Here is a 20307-nt window from a genome sequence, read left to right on the forward strand (position 1 = left end):
ATAAAAAAAATAAAAATAAATTTTAAAATGATGTGACTATACAAAATCCTTAAACAGAGTCAGTCAAGAAGATAAAAATAAAAAACAAATATCAAAAAATATAAGAAAACATGGTCAGTGGCATAGCACAGTAGGCTTAAAGGTGCTTACTGTCAAACCAGGCCACTTGAGCTGAAGCTACATGGTAGAAGACTGACTTCTTCAAGTTATCTTCTGACCTCCACACATGCACCATGGCACTTGTATTTACATAACAGGTGGGGGATGAATAAATAAATAAATGAAATAAAAAGTTTTTAACTGACTTTTTTTAAGATGTAAGAAAAAAAATCATCAACATGTCAAGATTAACAACAGATGTCTCAACTTCAGTCATAAAAGCCAGAAAAGCATGTAACGATACACTTCAAGTCCTGGAAGTGAGTAACTGCTACGTGACATTAGTATATCCAACAAAACTTCTTTCTCTTTAATCACCAATAAAATAAGAGCATTTTAAGACAAGTACACACTAAGGCAGTTTTAGAAACCAAACCAACACTGCAGAAGATTCTTGAAGAAATACTACAACAGGAGGTCAGCCTTAATCAGGAAAATACAAGAAAGAATAACCTCATAAAAGGAACAGAGCAAAAACGAGAGCTGGGGGCTGGAGAGGTTGCTCAGTGATTAAGAGCACAAACTGATCTTCCAAAGGACCTGGGTTCAATTCCCAGCAGCTATGTGGAAGTTCACAACTGTCTGTAACTTCAAGGCGACGCAGACAAGAGGGCTCCTGTGGCTGCATAGTCAGCAGGACTAGCCTCCTTACAAGCTCAAGGATAATGAGAGACTTCGCGAAAAACAAGACGGATAGCAGCACTTGAGTGACAACAACTAGAGTTAATCTCTGGACTCCATATATGTGCAATTGTGTGCACACATACTTACACACACATAAGTAAAAACAGGGAGACAGAGAGGGAGAAAAGGAAGGAGGAGGAAGGGAGCCAGGCAGGAAAGCAACCAATTAAACACTGGTTCTTATCTTTTGACCTAGAAAGGTTCGTATAATCTACATGTTTGTCACATGTGCACACACATTTGTCTTTTTGTGCACTAGTTTGTGTTGTTGGTCTTATTAGTGCTACATGTGTCAGCAGCATCATGTCTACAGTGAGGCAGCTTAAGTCATTAGTATGTGGTGATACAATTTGACGTTCTTAAAAAATATTTACTATCATGGACTGAGCTTCTATCTAAAGTACTAATGCAACTTCACTTACTAGAAGTCTTTGCTTATGAAGAGGCTATGTTATGGTGATTTCCACACTACATAAAGATCAGCTGGAATTATTCCAATGATAATGAAGAAATAATTTCCTTCCCTTCATTAATTCTGTTGAAAACTAAAAATTAATGGAAGCCCAATAACTAAATGAGGATTCATTTATAAGATTTAATATCCAAGGTTAACTTTTAATAAACATACAAAGAATACTACTGGTGACTTTCATTACAAAATAAAGAACAGTTAAACTTCCTAACATTGACTTTTTGCATCAGTTTTACCTTATCTATAATTTTCAAGGGTATAAAAATTTAACATTTAGATAAACACAGTTTCAAGACTTAGCTCCAGTTAGAAGCCCAATCTCCATAGCTACTGAATACATGTACTCAGAAGCTTTTCCTGAAATTAGCATAAACTATTATAATTATCCCACCATCAACAGTTAAAGGTATAGGATTTAAACACATTAGCATAAAGTACCAAAAAACATGGACTGTGGAATCAAGTCAGTGAAACGGCTCAGTGGGTAAATCTGATTATCACTAAGCCTGGCTCCCGGGTTCTAGTCTCAGGGCCCACAAGGTGCAAGTTGGTCTCTGACCTCCACAAGCATGCCACAGAATATACATGCCCGCACACATGCATGCACGCGCATGTGCGCACATGCACACGACGCATGCACACACACACAAAATGAATGCATTAAAATGAAAACTGCTGATCATTCATACTGATCATCCAAATCTCATATCAATAAACACATGAGGTAGTAACAGATTTAGTGACTGATCTACCTAGCACCAATTAACATAAAAGACATGTAGCACAGGCTCATCAAGTAACAAGCATATTCTTAGATGGACTTGTTGCCATTTTTTAAATATTACCTATCATTCAAGGCAATAATTTCAAAAGGAAGATAATCACTTCACTGGAAGAATGTCCATTTTACAGAGCATAATGTATAATATACATCTCTTTACAAAAGTCGTAGTCCACACTTGTACACACTCATATGCCCACATATTAACTATCTTCTTCAAAGACACAGAGCATCCGATCAAACAGTGTAAATGTCAAGAAAATCATAATGACACTCCTCCTTGCACACAAAATGCACAGGCATGTACAAATGGAACAATCTGAAGAAAATATGTTGTTTTGGGGGCACTCGTTTTCTTTGATGTTAACCCACCTCTCACCCAAAAAAATACAGTGATTTAGTACAATGCAGTTAAGCACTTACATAATAACTTCAAGATGGAGGAGCAAAGGGGAAAACATTACCCACAATATACTTCAAAAGAATAGAATATATTTATATGAAGCACACAAAGCAAGGCCCAACATTTCCTTTCTGAAACATGTGGCCAATTTAATGTCCCTGTGTGGTGGCTAAAGAACCAAAATTAAAAGTTGTAGCATCTCTTTAGAGTGGTTTTGAACACACGACATGGTATGAAAGCACAAAAAGCAGTGCTTGTTTTCCTAAATGTGTTTGTTAGAAACTGAGGACTGAAACATACTCACACAATGGACAAGGTCTGCTGAGCATCCCATACACTGTCCTAAGTGCTGCTTCACCTAAAAGGCAACAAAATTAGCTCAAAGCTTAAACTCCTTCATGCACGTGGTGGGAGGAGGCATGGGTAACTATGCACACTCAACTGCAAAGTCTGTTATTAAGGAAAAGGAGATGGAAACTATTTAGGCAATATGCTTGTGAAGAATGAGAAAGGCGGGGGTTGAAACATCAAAACTGTTGAGATCAAACAACACTCCCAACTTATTTTAATACTCTAAGAATAAGAGTCCCTTCCAATCATACCCACGACCAACTGTTTGAAACTGATATTTATGAATTCTAGATTATGGTCTAGATGCACCGTGTCTGTTTTCTACATGTAAATGTCTTTTTCTCAGCAATGAATAACTCAGTCTTCCTGTGGTGTGAGCCAATGGGTTAGTCGCATCATTCTAAGAAGACAGTTTCATCCACAGCTATGATAAAGATTAGTACTGACTCAGTTACCTTTTGCCTTTTGTCCCAGAACACACCAAGTACGGCGTACCTATATACAATAAGTAGAAGAAAAACCAAATAGGCCCACCCAGAGAGAAGAGGGCAAAGCACTCACTACTATTTCAATTTAAAACATAATACAACAGTTAAAGCACAATAAACAGATAAACAGTTATCTTTCTTGTCTCTACCATGTAAGTTGAAGGAAAAAAAAAAAACAATCACTAAGAATAGATAATTCCTAAAAACCTCAATTTCTCAGTTTAAAATATTATACCTTAAAATCTATAAACTCTACAGCTAGAAACTAAGTTCACAAACAAGTTAATTCACAGAAATTAATGGGCAATGGTATCAACTTTTCCTTACGGTCTCTCTGACCTCCACGACAAAACTTCTCAAAAGCCACTCTGGCTGTTCTCCCTGGCCAGCCATGTCACGGCCTGCTCCAATCCATTCCATCACAATATGGTCTACCTAGACCAACTGCTCCAAGTACCAATCCAACAGCCACTCCTCGGGGGTATGTGACCCAGCAAAGGAGTATGTGAAATAAATGTTGCTCCTTTAGTGTTATCTCTCCCTCTACCTCTCTGACACCCACTGAAACACACACACACAGACACACACACACACACACACACACACACACACACGTCCTGGTACCTTTGCCTTTTTCTTCAGATAGTTTCTTGTTCTCCCAGTTTCTACATCTTGAACTGGCTTGAGATTCAGATGCAAATCTCTCACACTGTCTCATTCTTCAGGATATGGATGTACATTCCTTTTGATGTTAATAACTTCATCATTGATATTGCCCTCTCACCCTGTCTATAAATGAAACTTCTCCCATGAACATGTAATTGCTCATATAACCAACTTCACAGTTGATATTTCTACCTAGCATAGCAAGTTTTCCAATAGTAATGAGGGAAGATGGGTTCAAATTTTCAAAAATCAAAACTACAGTAAGAAAAGCAGAGAAGTATGTACCTAAACACATATTTGCTACAATATCCTCTGGTGTCACAGTCTTGGTTTCTAGCCTCCGGCACTACTGGAAAAGTTGTGGAACCATCAAGAGATGGCAGGAAAACACTAAAAGAGGAAACTAGGTCTCTGCACAGTGGGCTTGAGGAAGATGTGGAGGGCCTAGCCCCTTCCATCTGTTTCCGCTTCTCGGCGGCCATGAGGTAAGCAGCTTTCCTTTATCATGGCCACAGCAGTGGCATACTGCCTCGTCAAAGGCTTGACAGCACAAATGAACACATGAAACCTGAAACCCAAAATAAAACTCTCTTCCTAGTAAGCAAATTATTCCGGATGTTTGGCTGATGATGAAACTCAACAACAGTACCTTAGAGTTTCATCCCGTCTTCAAATGCTGAGGCCTGATGCCAGGCCGTGTGCATGTTAGGCAAGTGCTCCACCAATGAGATGCATGCCCAGCCCTGGTCTTTTGATAGAACAAAAGCCTTTTCTTTGAATGTAGGGCCTCAGACAATGTTGCATACAGTTTTTTTTTTTTTTTCAGTTTTTCTTAGTAAACAAAATGAAATGCCCTATGATTTTTAGTTTTACAATATGTTTTTTTTAAAAAGGGAGAAGAACAAGAAGATAATGATACTAACAAAACATTCTAAATAATTTGTATAGATTTTCAGTTTTCATCAATGTTCCTAGCTCACTTAACAATAATTACAATGCAACAGCAACTTTTTATAAGCCAATTCTGTTTTTTCAATTTACTTTTCCAATAGAGCACTAAATACTCAGACAATCCTTAGTTTTCAAAAAGTGAACTCTCTTTTTAAACTCATTGTTCTTAAGTTTAACATGAAACAACAGACTGTATAATTTTAGTAATAGAAACAACTGAACACAATCAGGACACCGACGCAGCCACTGGAAGGAGCACACGAGCACGGAACACTGCAAGTTACCTCCTCACAGAGAGCTGAAACCCCTTCTACCTGCTTCCTGCCCCAAGGGCAAGCCTGTGGCCGCCTCTTCGGCTTCCTGGCACACCACCCTCCCCTGCCCATTTCATTCCATGCACGCTGCCTTGCTTCACTGCCCCCCACGACAACCCTCCACCGTGGCCTCTGAACGTGCAGTTCATTCTGAGCGCTACGCTCTTCTGCTGACTGGTCAGAAGACGCACTGGGATCTTTCACATGTGGGTCTCTGCTAACCACCCTAATAAAGGGCATCTATCCTCAGACTTTTACATCTGGGCTACATATCATATCATCATCTTCTTTTTTTGCCCCTTCTTAACAAACCTAACAATAACCTTAATTATATGTATATGTTTTCATGTCTCTGTCCACTAAAATATAAATTCTCACAAGTACATTTTGCTTACTGTTTTATTTACTGGCACTCTCATTTTCTGAATGAAAAAAAAAATAAGTGATTTGAATTGATAATGATCTTAAGATAAAGACAGCCTCTATTTAAAAAAAAAAAAAAAAAAGTCATGAGAGGCGCCTAGAGAAGTGGTTCGGCAGTTAAAAAGCACTATCTTATTCCAGAAGTCCTGAGTCCAATTCCCAGCAACCACATGGTAGCTCACAACCATCTACAATATGATCTGATGCCCTTTTCTGGCATGCAAATGTATGTGCACATAGAGCACTCATATACATTAAATTTTTTTAAATAAAGATGTATTTATTTATCATATATACACAGTGTTTTGCCTGAATGTACACCAGAAGAGGGCACTAGATCTCATTATAGATGGATCTCATTATAGATAGTTCTGACCTTTGGAAGAGCAGCTAGTGCTCTTAACCTCTGAGCCATCTCTCCAGCCCCATACATTAAATTTTTTTAATCCTTTTTTTTTTTTTAAAGTAGCGGAGCTGGAGAGATAGCTCAGAGGTTAAGAACACAGTCTGCTCTTCCAGAGGTCCTGAGTTCAATTCCCAACAACCACATGATGGCTCACAACCATCTATTACATGATCTGATGCCCTTTTCTGGAATGCAGGTGCACATGCAGGCAGAGCACTGTATACATAATAAATAAATAAATCTTTTTTTTTAAAGTAGCAGTGAGATTTCTATGCATAAACTAATAAAAACAAATGAACAAAAGAGAACTGTGGAACTGTGTAACAATTTCATAACAGCTTTATTCCTAAAAGTGAACATCCAGAGACAACCAATCTCCAACAGGAGAATATATAAGCAAATTACAGTCTATGCACATTAAGAAATATTACTTAGGATTTTTGGGTTTTGTTTTAAGGAATAGTGATAGGACATATAAAATTATTCTGTGGGAAAAAAAGTAAACAGAAAAGAACACATTCCATATGACAGCAACACAAAACATACACAGAGGTAAAAACTGGAATAACGGGTGCTATCTAGGTGACGGATTAACTAACAAGCAGCAAAACCAGAAGTGTCCTGTGTCGTAACATGACTGGGGCTGCAAGAGCACAGAAGTTATGAAAACTGATAAAACTCTCTATATACACGTTTTGTTTTTGAGACAAGGTCACACTCTACAGCCTGTGGTCCTTTTGTTCAACTCCTGACTACTGGCCTTACAGACAAGTAAACCAGATACTTTTTTTTTTTAAAGAAGGCAAAAAGTCCAAATTTGTTCACCCAGCCCTCACAAAGAATGTAGAAACATGTGCGTGTGCAAAGAAAGAAAGAAAGAAAGAAAACCAGACTATACAAGCTTTCATTAAAATTTACATATTACTCTGTTTATTTGTTTCCTAAAAACCATTGTTGGGAGGTATATGAGCAGAATTGACCAAATTGTTTGATTATCCTATGAGGAAACGTACTGAGAAAAATACCTATGTTTATGAAAGAGCATTTATTTTGTGCTTTGCTACAACCATACAAAACTTTGATAAATACCATAGAGCAGTTCGTGGGGCATTAAAGCAGGACTAGATGACATGATATACCAAAGGAACGTGTGAGCTGACACACGGGAAAGAGCTGCGTGCTGAAGAACTCTGTGGCTTTCGACTTCACTCCACTATCACAAGCAAGTACAGAAGGACCCAAACAATACAACAGTCATGTGGCATTTGTGGCTATCCAGCAAATAAAATAAAGAATGGGCAAATGAGAAAGCTGAACTTCTCTTTTTATTCACTTTTAATTAAGTTTAATTTTAAAACATTTTCAGCCACTGCCAAGTGTGATTCTAATAACAAAATATGTAAATTTACTTTTTAACAGTTCATCTTATTACACGTATTTGTCTGTTTATTTATATGTTTGGATACACACATGTCATCGCATGAATGTAGGAGTCAAAGGATAACTTTCAGAAGTTTGCTCTGTTTTCATACCATGTGGGCCCTGGGGATCAACCTCACATCATGAGGTTGGCATCAAGTGCCTTTATCCACTGAGCCATCCTACCATCTCTCAACAGTTACAAAACTTTAAAATAGCTCATTATTAATTTCTCCATTGATATTTCAAGAGATATTTTCAATCTAATAACTTAAAATATATTAAAATAAACTTTTGTTTACACTTTAAATTAATTTCACTTGTTTCTTTTTATGATCAAATTTCTAAGACAAGCTTTCTCTGTGTAGCCATGACTATCCTGAAACTTGCGCTATAGACCAGGCTGGCCTTAAATTCAGATTTCTACCCACCTCAGAGTACTGGGATTAAAGATGTGCACACCACTGCCCAACTCAAATTTTACTTTGTAAATTGATTCTTATATGTGTATTATGCATGTACATGTGCACATGCTCAAGTAAGTGTCACAGCACACATGTGAAAGTCAAAGGACAACTTGCAGGACTCTGTTCTATCCTTCAATCATGTGGGTTCTGGTACGTACTTTTACCTTATAAGCCCCACCAGCTCCCCTCATCTTTAACATACATATTGGGTATGTGCTATATTTCAATGGACCATATTGTTCTAAAGGCAGGTCAACAATATCATTATCATGCATGAGTAAACACTTCAATCACCTCCTGACCTTTGCACTTGATTGTCTTCTTTTCTTTAGCTGAATGAAGTCTGTTTCCACCCTTTCTGCCAGCTCTAGTTTCCTCTTGTTCCTTTTAAATGCAGCTAAGCTGAATCCTACAACAGAGAACAATAAAAAATTCTATTTGAGAATGATTAGGACAAGAAGGCAAGCGAGGTATCCTGGGGGGAAAGAGCACTTAAGACTATTTAAAAAGTCTTCCCAATGTACACTGACAAAACAGGAAAACAAAACAAAAAGCACAAGTTTGTAAACTTAGGGAAAAGATCAAACCAGAGAATTGAATTCTCAAGGTAGATAGGGCCTGAGGGGATCCATGCCCATTCAGCTGTGTGGCTCTATAAGTCTCTGCACAGACACAAGAGATGACATGTAAGGACAGAGCACTAGAAAGTATGCTAAAGATGAGCTACAAGAAAGGTGGGGGGGGCTGGAGAGATGGCTCAGAAGTTAAGAACACTGTCTGTTTTTCAAAGGTCCTGAGTTCAATTCCCAGCAACCACATGGTGGCTCACGACCATCTATAATGAGATCTAGTGCCCTCTTCTGGCCTGCAGGCACACATGCAGGCAGAATACTTAGTGTACAAATAACAAATATATTTTTTAAACTTTTTATTAATTTATTCAGATTACATCTCAATTGTTATCCATCACTTGTATCCTCCCGTTCCTCCCTTCCTCCCACTTTCACCCTATTCCCCTCCCCTAGGTCTATGACCAATGGTGACCTCCTCCCCCACTATATGGTCATAGGCTATCAAGTCTCATCTTGGTAGCCTGCTTATTCCTTATTTGAGTGAAATCTTTTAATAGATAGATAGATAGATAGATAGATAGGAAGAATAAACACTTCACATTAAAAAAAAAAAAAAAAAAAAAGGAGGGAATCCTAGAGGTTGATACACCCCAGAAAGGGTAACACAAGCTTCCAAATACCAAGAAATAAGGTTGCAAATCTTAGCCTTGTCTGAAAGGAGAAAATGCTTGTGCAGGAAATCCTAACTGAAAAGTCCACTGATGCCTAGGTAGGAAAGAGTTACTGTATGATCAGAAGGAAGAAAAGGTTACCTCACTGTACAGGATGGCTAATTTTCCCTGTCAACTGGACTGCATTTAGCATCAGAAAGGGAAGATGCTTCTGTCAGCATCTATGAGAGCATTTCCAGAGAGGTTTTAACTGGGGAGAGAAGACTCGCCCTTAATGTTGGTATCACCATTCCATGGTCTAGGGTGCAGGAATGAATAAAAATAAAGCAAGCTCAGCGTCAATCTCTGTGCCTCTCTGTTTCTTAACTGTGGAACAGTGAACAGTGCCCCTCAAACTGTAGCCAGCGCACAGTCCTCCATCAATCTCTTTTTCTTTCGTGTTTGGCCACAGACTATGCAGACAGAAAGTCAATTTAAAAAAAAAGAAAGAAAGAAAGAAAAATCACTGAGTGGCCTGGTATGGTGACTCACAGTTACAGTACTCAACTAGCTGAGAAAAGGGAACTATTATGGGTTCAAGGCCAGCCTGTGTTCCAGACTAAAACTTCCTCAAAAACAAAAACAAAAAATTTACTGGAGCTTCATGTAGCTTCTGCAGAGTACACACATTCATCAACACTGGGACATTCTTCAATCTCGACTAATTTTAAGTACTGAAATGAGTCTCTAGATATTAAACACTAAAATGTTACCCCAAATCTTCTTTAAAAAGCCAGTACAGAATTTGGAAATCAGTAAGCAAAAATAGAAAATAAGAAAGTGAAACACTATGCACAGGAACAGCCAATGGGTCGCTAAAGAAATAAAAAAGAAATCATAAAGTATCTCAAGCTGATATAAACACTGCATGCCACCACCTGTTTATTTCTCAAACACAGTGCAATAAAAGCAGCTAGCAGTGGTTAATTCTTATTTCAAAGAGCCTCATCTTAGGGGGCTAGGAGAAGAATCAAATCAGCTCCAATTAAAAGTTGTCCTTTATAAGAATCGCTGTAGCCATGGTGTCTCTTCACAGCAACAGAAACCCTAAGACAGCCCCTTAGCACACAGGATGTACAAAGGAGTCTCCCAACAAAGTCAAGTCAGTGACTTCAGTTTAAATGCTGAATTTTATAAAATATTTCAATAACAATAAATAGTAATTCCCAAACTATTCCAAATATAAACTAAAATGGAAGAAACTCTACTTTCTCTGTTAGCTCACCTAGTGTGTACATGGCAGGATTTTATATGGAAATTAATGTGGGACCTGGGACAGAACCCAGTTCATCCACAAGTGCTCTTTTTTTTTAAAGATTTATTTATTTAATATTTGTACAGTATTCTACCCACATGCGTGCATGCATGGCAGAAGAAGGCACCAGATCTCATTACAGATGGTTGTGAGCTGCCATGTGGTTGCTGGGAATTGAACTCAGGACTTTTGGGAGAACAGACAATGCTCTTAACCGCTGAGCCATCTCTCCAGACCCCACAAGTGCTCTTAACCACTGAGACATGCCTCCATTATCCTCATCCCAATTTTTTTTTAGGGGGGGGGGATTCTTTTTTTCCATTAAAATTTACTGTGACATTAGATTATCTTCATGACATAGATTGTTTAATGTCTCTGGAAGAGCCTATTAGCTAGTTTGGGCATCACTGATGACTAAGTGACCATGAAATGAGATGTGCAAGTATTTTATGTTGCCCAGCTAACCAGTGACTGCATATTGCATGGGAAGAATTTTGAAGGCCATATGAGGAATAATAGAATTTATAAATGGAAGGAAATTTTTGTGTAATAAATGTATTTCTTTTCTGTAAGAACTAAAGGAAGTCTCAGGAGCTAATCAAATGTTTTATCAATAAAGCATCATTTTAAACTAGACAGTAGAAAAAGTTTATTTTTAAATATCTCTCTCTCTCTCTCTCTCTCTCTCTCTCTCTCTCTCTCTCTCTCACACACACACACACACACACATACAAACATAGATATACATACATATATATTTGTTATATATTACTTGCTACTTCATGTGTTACACATTTTATACCAATACAGAATTACTAAATTAAGTTATAAAGAATAAAAACTTAGGGCTGGGGAGATGGCTCAGAGGTTAAAGCACTGACTGCTCTTCCAATGGTCCTGAGTTCAAATCCCAGCAACCACATGGTGGCTCACAACCATCTATAATGTGATCTGATACCCTCTTCTGGCCTGCACGTGTACATGCAGGCAGAGCATAAATAAATAAATCTAAAAAAATAAATAAATAAAAACTTTTCTGTGAAGTGAAAAAAATAAGAAAGTTAATTATACTTACAAATACCATAAAAGTAGAATATCTAGGAATAAGTTTTTTAATTTTTTTATTTAAATAATTTATTCTGATTACCTCAATTGTTATCGCCTCCCTTGTATCTTCCCATTCCACCCTCCCTCCCTCTTTCACCCTATTCCCCTCCCCTAGGTCTGTAACAGAAGGGGACCTCCTCCCCCACCATATGATCACAGCCTATCAGGTCTCATCTTAGTAGCCTGCTTACCCTTCCTCTGAGTGCCACCAGGCCTCCCCACCAAGGGGAAGTGGTCAAATAGGGGGCACCGGAATATCGAACAGCTGAGAAACACTTAAAGAAATGCTTTTATCAGAGAAATGCAAATCAAAATGACTCTTGAGATTCCATCTTACATCCATCAGAATGGCTAAGATCAAAAATTCAAGTGACAGCATATGCTGGCAAGGATGTGGAGAAAGGGGAACACTTCTTCATTGCTGGTGAGAGCACAAACTGGTGCAACCACTTTAGAAATCAACCTGGCACTTTCTCAGAAAAATGGGAATAGGACTACCTCAAGGCCCAGCTATTCCACTCCTTGGAATATACCCAAAAGATGCTCCACCACACAACAAGAACATTTGCTCAACTATGTTCGTAGCAGCCTTATTTGTATAGCCAGAATCTGGAAACAGCCTAGATGTCTCTCAGTAGAAGAATGGATAAAGAAACTGTGGTACATTTATAGTATGGGATACTACTCAGCTATTAAAAACACTTGAAATTTGCAGACAAATGGATGGAACTAGAAACAATCACCCTGAGTGAGTTAACCCAGACCCAAAAAGATAAACATGGTATATACTCACTTATAATTGGACACTAGCCCAACAGGGATGTCCTCTGATAGTCTTCATTTAGCAGGAGATTGGAATAGATGCTATGACTTCCTATTTGAACTCATGATGAGAGAGGTATGCAAGAATAGGGAAATAAAAGGAAGCAGAGGGTCCTGGAACCCTACAAGACGACCATCAAGGCAGGCGGATCTGGACCCATGGGCATACACAAACTACGTATCAACCAAGGACATCACATGCCATAAACCTAGTCCCCCCCATTCAGTTCTAGCCAATGGACCACAGCTGTGTGGAGAGCAGGGAGTACTCTAGCAATAAGTTTAAGGAAAGAGGTGAGTGATCTCCACAGTGGCAAATACAAAACACTGAAAAGAAATTTAAAGGACACATACATATACAAAAAATGAATATTACAAACTTTCAAAATCTATACACTGCCTAAAGCAAATCCATAGATTTCACTCAATCTACATGAAAATACCAAAAAACACTCTTCATAGAAATAGAGAAAGCAGGGCCGGGCATCGTGGCACACGCCTTTAACCCTAGCACTCGAGAGGCAGAGGCAGGCAGGTCACTGTGAGTTCAAGGCCAGCCTGGTCTACAAAGCAAGTCCAGGACAGCCAAGGCTACACAGAGAAACCCTGTCTCAAAAAACCAAAATAAAGAAAACAGAAATGAAATAGAAAAAGCAGTCGTAAAATCACCTGTAGCCATAACAGATCCTGAGGAATCCTAGCACTCTTCAGCAAAAACAAACCTGCAGCATCATACAACCTCACTTAAAAAGTACACTAGAAAACCATAGTAACTAGACTAGAATGCTAGTGACAAACATACACTCGCACATTCATATTCTCTCCCCCTCCCTCTCCCTCCCTTCCCCCCCCCCCCTCTCTCTCATAATGATACAGGCCAGCTTTTAGATAAAACCACAAAAGCACAGGCAACAAAAGAGAACTAGATAAAAAAATACAAATTACCTGGTTTTTAAAATGGAGAAAGGATATGAGACAAGGTATTTAAATATGCATTTCTCAAGGAAAACATAAAAAGGGCCAGAAGTATATAAAACAATATAGAGCATCACTAGGCATCAGGAGAAGCCATTGAGAAGTATAATGACTGTCACGTCACCCAAACAGAAGGATGCTGTCAAGACACAGAAATAGCCAATGTCAACACGAAAGGCAAGAGGAACTAGACTCCAGTGCTCATCAGTGAGGGAAGAGGAACTAGACTCCAGTGCTCATCAGTGAGGGAAGAGGAACTAGACTCCAGTGCTCATCAGTGAGGGAAGAGGAACTAGACTCCAGTGCTCATCAGTGAGGGAAGAGGAACTAGACTCCAGTGCTCGTCAGTGAGGGAAGAGGAACTAGACTCCAGTGCTCATCAGTGAGGGAAGAGGAACTAGACTCCAGTGCTCATCAGTGAGGAAAGAGGAACTAGACTCCAGTGCTCGTCAGTGAGGATGTAGTCAGCGGCCATGGGAAACAGTGGGAAAGTCCCCTCTACGAATATAACTACCATGTAACCTAGCAAGCCTATTATTCAGTATCTATCCATATCAATGAAATCATTGTATCATAGAAATAAATGCACTTCAGTGTTTACTGCAGCATCTTCCATAGCCTAAGGCATGAAATCAACCGAGGTGCTATCAATAGATAAACACAGGTAAGAGCCAGGTGCGGTGGCGTAGACCTGTAATCCCAATACTCAGAAAGGCAGAGGCAGGCAGATCTCTGTGAGTTTGAGGCCAGCCTGGTCTACAAAGTAAGTCCAGGACAGCCAAAGCTACACAGGGAAACTCTATCTCAAAAAAAAAACAATAAGCAGACAAATAAATAAAACTAGCACATATAAACAATGGAATATTATTGAGTCAGGAAAAAGGAAGTTTGACACTTGCACCATGAGTAGATATGGAAGACATTTTAATGAAATAAAAAGACAGTTTAATGAAATAGGGCAAGCACAGAAAGAAAAATTCATTATGTTCTCTTTCTTACTCATTTGTGGAAGCTAAACAAGTCGATCAACAAAAGACAATCATGGTCAGTAGGCACTAAGAAGAGAAAGAAGACAAAGAAAATAAAACTAAGCCACAGACCTAGAATAAGCACAAAGAAAACTACACAAATTTCCGAGTTGTGCAACAACAACATGGCAAAACTATGAAGGAATTATATAAAGTGAAATAAGGCATAAAGAATAAATTTTACTGCAATTCTGTAAGGTACCTAGAAAAGGCGAACTCATAAAGATAGAAAGTAAAGACAGGATCACAAGCAACTAACAAGAGGGGAGCAAGTAGACAGACTAACACATGTATTTGGGATAACAGTCAGGGGAACATAGAACAGTGGCAGCTATACAACACTATATACTTATAACTTAACAGAACTTAAGATGGCTAAGACCACAGGTGAGGAGGCTCAGCATGTACCCTGACTGCCTGAGTTTGATACCCAGCATTCGCAAGGATGAAGCAGAAAGCCAACTTCTCCAAGCTGTCCTCTGCAATGTACACATGCACCACGACAAGCACGCTCTCATACACACACACACACACAGTCACAGACACACATGACATACGTAAATAACAGTAAACAACATGAAATAAAATGTTTAGGATGATAATTTATGATATGAATACTTTTTAATTTAAAAAACGGAAAATATGTTAAAAGTAAAAACTGTCAACCCAGAAGTCTTTATCTAATTAAAATTGTATTTTAAAAGTAAAGGCAAAATCTTTATTACAGAATGAAAATCGCACATGCTGGGGCATAGAGACAAGCTCCTTTAATCACAATACTGGGAGACAGAGGCAGGAAGATGAAGATCTCTGTGAGTTGTAAGCCAGCTTGGTCTACATAGCTCTGGAATAGTCAGAGCTACAAAGTAAGACCCATGCATGCTAACAATATGTTAGGAAAATCCTGGCAGAAAGGAGAGACAGGAGTGATCCATTCACACACAAACAAAAAAAATACTTAAATAAAAATAAACTATCTTGAAAATCAAAAAACAAAATAAAAAATAAAGGTGGGGAGATGGGTGGTGGTGGTGCACACATTTATTCCCAGCACTTGGGAGACAGAGGCAGGCAGATCTGTGAATTCAAGGCCAGCCTCATCTACAGAGCTAGTTCTAGGACAGCCATAACTACACAGAGAAACCCTGTGTCAAAAAAGAAAACAAAGCAAAAAGTAAAACACAAAAAGAAATCTTTCCTCGCCATAAGAGCAGTTAACATCCCTCTTCTTCCTTCTTCCCAGTGTCCTCCAGAGAGGGCACTGTGGCTTTATTACTCACAACCACTTTACAAAGCCTAAAAATGATATTTCAGGAATAATTTTACAAACCTGGCATGGCGACTCATACCCTGTAACCCTAGCACTTATGAGGACTGCCTCAAGTTCAGAGCTATATAGCAAGTTCCAGGACAACCTGGGTTACAGAATAAGACTGCCTCAAAACAAAAAGCAGAGAGGAAACCTCCAGAATAAAAAGGTGATTAAAATAAAAATCAGCAAACTTGACCTATCTTTAACTGTAAATATTTCAACGTACAAGTATTCTATTTATGTGTAGGAACAGACTTAACTCTTTAGGCTTGTTGCTTGTACAGCTTAACTCATGAAGGTTTTACTCACTTGTGGTCATGATGCTAGGAGGGCAAGAGGGTATCCCATGGTCCACTGCCCATCTGTAGGCTCCTTCTCCAACTAAAAAGCTAACAACAAAAAAGTTATTCTTTTAAAAATGCAATGTCATCTTCTACAGTCAATTAAGTTATAGAAGTAGTGTCATATGACAACTAAAGTCAAGTCTTAGAGAAACAAATAATTCTAGAGTTGATACAAAATAAGACAGCTGCAGTCTCAAATTTTCTTCTAAAATTTTCCTCACTGGAAGTGACAAATATAGAAATTGAAAAAAATTAGCACAATAAAAAGTGAAAGTTGCTTCCTATGGAGAATATGATTTTCTTTGATCCACCCAGTTGTTGAGTTTGTACCATCTGTTCAATCAGGTCAGGCTGGAAATAGGTGTTCTCAGAATGCTTGTTCTTATCTACAGCTACGGCCATTCAAAATAAGTCATCGAGATAAGCAAACACACTGGCATGCTCACAACCTAAGTTCAGTGCGACACGAAGGCATATAGAATGCTCACAATCATTTTCACTCCAGTTTAGTATGAAATACATCCCAAATGGAATTTTTTTGCAATACTATACTGCAATTTTTTAATATAGAAAAGTGAACAGGGCACTTCTGGTTTATGAAGACTAATCTCCAAAGACCTCAAAAAGCATGCCAACAAATAATAATTTAAGTAATTTCATGAGGTAAATAGTAATTGTAAGTAGCAACTATAACAATCACTTCATCTCCATCCACAGTCAGCTATATAAAGATCCCAGCCAGATCAGTGGTAACAAGTATATGCAAAGCTCTTTCAAAAAGCTCACACTCACTTCCCAGCATCCGTGTCCAGAGGCTCACATCCACCTCTGTTCCAAGAGATATTACTTTATCTTGATAAACCTCAAGAGAAATGCTTATTCAAGTCTTTATATTCAGTTATTATTAAGAACAGTTTAAAAAAAAAAAAAAAAAAAACAGCGTTTCCATGTGCAGATAACTATCGAAAAGCAACATGTAAGCACTGCCAGGTCCCTTTGAGGCAGAGCCAGCATTGGTAAGCTGAGCTCTGTCCCCTAAGCTTCACCATCCCAGACACTCCTCTGCCTGCCATCCCAAAGAGAACTGCAGGCATCAGGAATACCCAGGTGACCACCCAGCAGCAGGGATAACCAGATGGTTAAAGGCCAGCGCAAGAATACAACCAAGAGCCAGTACAATACAGCACCACCAGAGCCCAGCTGTCCTACTACAGCAAGCCCTGGATGTCCTAACACAGCCAAAGCACAAGAAAATGAGCTTAAACCCAATCTTATAAAGATGATAGAGGCCTTTAAAGAGGAAATGAATAAATTCCTTAAATAAATACAGGGAAATTTAAGGAAGAAAATTAATAAAATCATTCAAGATCTGAAAAAATCTCTCTCTCTCTCTCTCTCTCTCTCTCTCTCTCTCTCTCTCTCTCTCTCTCTCTCTCTCAGGGAATCCTGGAGATAAAAAACATACAGAAGAGAAAAGGAACTATAAACGTAATCGTTCCCAACAGATACAAGAGATGAAGGAAAGAATCTCAGGTATAGAAGATACAATGGGAGAATTTGATGCAACGATAAAAAACAATGTTAAATCTAAAAAAGTATACATAATAAATAAATATTTAAAAAGGAAGTCCAGACACAAAACATCCAAGAAATCAAAGACACCATGAAAAGACAAAACTTAAGGATAATAAGAATTAGGGAAAGAAAAGATTACCAGCTTCAAGACCCAAAAAAAATTTTTTTCAACAAAATCATGGAAGAAAACTTCCTTAAACCTAAAGAAAGAAATGTCTATAAATGTATAAGAAGCTTATAGAAACCCAAATAGATTGGACCAAAAAGGAAATTCCTCCTGCCACACATTAAACAAAACACTAAATGTACAGAACAAAGAAAGAATATTAAAAGCTGCAAGGGAAAGGGGACAAGTAACATATAAAGGCAGACCTATCACAATAAGAGAGACACTAAAAGCCAGAAAAGCCTGAACAGGTATTTTACAGACCCTTAAGAGACCACAGATGTAGTGCAGACCCAGAAAAACTTTCACCATAGATGGAGAAAACAAGTTTATTTCATAACAAAACCAAATTTAAGCAATGTCTATCTATCAATTCAGCTGTCTACAGAAGACAGTAGGAGGAAAACTGCAACCCAAGGAGGCCAACTACACCCAAGAAAAACAGGAAATAAATCCCATGCAAAGGCAAAGAAGGAACAAACATACACACTCTTATCTCTCCTCTCCCTCCTCCCTTCCCCTCCCTCCTTCCTCTCCTCTTCCCTTCTCTTCTCTTCTTTTCTCTCTCCCCCACCCCCGATCAAAATAACAGGAATTAACAATTATTGTTCATTAATAGCTCTCAATATCAATGGACTCAATTCCCCAATAAAAAGTCATGGGCTAACAGAATGGATACAACAAGAGCCATCATTCTGTTGCATTCAAGAAACATACCTCTGTGACAAAGATGCACACTGCCTCAGAGTAAAAGACGAGAAAAGGGTTTTCCAAGCAAATGGACCCAATAAGCAAGCAGGAGTAGCCATTCTAATATGTAATAAAATAGACTTTCAGCCAAAATTAATCAAGACATGAGAAAGGATACTTCATACTAAAAGGAAAAATTCACCAAAATGACATCTCAAGTCTGAATATCTATGCCCCCAGAAAATTACTAAAGCTTAAATCACACATAGAATCCCACACATTAATAGTGGACACTTCAATACCCCACTCTCCCAGCACATTAACAGTGGGAGACTACAACACCCCACTCTCACCAAGAGACAGGTAATCAGGACAGAAACTAAACAGAGAAGTGTGGGAAAGATTAAGCCTTGTCACAGGTGGAGCAGTCTTGGCGGGCTTTACCCTTGGGGCACCCCATGAATACCTTGTGACAGACTGAGTGGAGCCATCCTGGGTCTGGAATTCAGGAAGCAGACCTGGGAACCCCACCTGGACTATTGTCTTTCTAATTGACCCTCACCCCTCACTGGGAGAAGGAGAGGGCCCTTCCCACTTGACTCAGGCAGTTGGGGAGGAGAGAACAACAAGTTCAGCCTGGGTGGGAGAGCATGGGGAGCAGCGGACCAGCTGGACCAGCACACAGGCCAGAGAGACACCTAAGGACCCGTCCCAGGGAACGGATACCGGAAGGTTCACTCTTTTGTCCCTTTAACCTTTTTTCCTTCTTGTGTAAGCTAGTTGGGTTGTATAATAAAGTTTAATTGTTAAGAAGCAGAGCCAACAGAGAAGTAATGAAACCAGCAGGTGCTATGAATGACAGAGACATACCAGTTATCTACAGAACACTGTATCCAAACACGAAAGAATATACCTTCTTTTCAACACCCACAGAACCTTCTCCAAAATTGACCACATACTCTGTTCATAAAGCAAGCCTCAACAAATACAAGAAACCTGAAATACCCCCTTGCATCATATAAGACCACCATGGATTAAAACTGGACTTCAATAACAACAACAGAAACAACAGAAAGCCTACAAACTCATGGAAACTGAAAAAACTTTCTACCCAATGGCCAGGGGGTCAGGAAAGAAGTAAAGAATAGGAATTAAAAGACTTTCTAGAATTCAATAAAAATGTAGGTACAATATACTCAAACTATAGGACACAATGAGAGCAGTGCAAAGAAGAAAGTTCACAGCACTGTGAGCCTTCATAAAGACATTGAAGAAATTTCATACTAGCAACTTAGCAGAACACCTGAAAGCTCTAGAACAAAAAGAATCAAACACCTCCAAGAGGAGTAGATGGCAAGAAATAGTCAAACTCACAGCTGAAATCAACAAATTAGAAACAAAGAGATCAATACAAGGAATCAACAAAACCAAGAGCTGGTTTGTTAAGAAAATCAACAAGGTAGACAAACCCTTAGCCAAGCTAACTAAAAGGCAGAGGGAGAACATCCAAACTAACAAAATCAAAAATGAAAGGGGAGCCATAACAGATACTGAGGAAATTCAAAGAATCATTAGGTCTTACTTCAAAAACCTGTACTCCACAAAATTAGAAAATCTAGATGAAATGGATGATTTTCTTGATAGCTACCTCTTACCAATGTTAAGTCAAGATCAGGTAAATAATTTAAATAGACGTATAACCCCTAAGGAAATAGAAGTAGCCAATACAAGCCTCCCAATCAAAGCTAGCCTGGGGCCAAATGGTTT

At 38.7% G+C, this 20307-nt stretch overlaps 1 protein-coding gene across 12 annotated transcripts in view; it reads right to left on the reverse strand.

Annotated features, from left to right (window-relative positions):
• Tasp1 (taspase 1) overlaps positions 1-20307 on the reverse strand; it is a 234226-nt gene that overhangs the window by 143442 nt on the left and 70477 nt on the right. For 8 of the 12 annotated variants that reach the window (XR_007830524.1, XM_051144739.1, XM_051144735.1 and 5 more), the window contains 3 exons: positions 16075-16154; positions 8287-8393; positions 2804-2857 (listed from right to left, as the gene is read on the reverse strand). Coding sequence is in view for 11 of the 12 variants with exons in the window: in XM_051144739.1 (XP_051000696.1) it covers positions 2804-2857; positions 8287-8393; positions 16075-16154 (241 nt within the window). In the remaining variant the exon portion in view is untranslated. The remainder of the gene's footprint in view (positions 1-2803; positions 2858-8286; positions 8394-16074; positions 16155-20307) is intronic. The other 4 variants (XM_051144730.1, XM_051144733.1, XM_051144734.1 and 1 more) reach the window with 3 other exon arrangements.

This window comes from Acomys russatus, chromosome 4 (genome assembly GCF_903995435.1).
Source record: "Acomys russatus chromosome 4, mAcoRus1.1, whole genome shotgun sequence".
In the NCBI taxonomy this organism is placed as follows: Eukaryota; Metazoa; Chordata; class Mammalia; order Rodentia; family Muridae; genus Acomys; species Acomys russatus.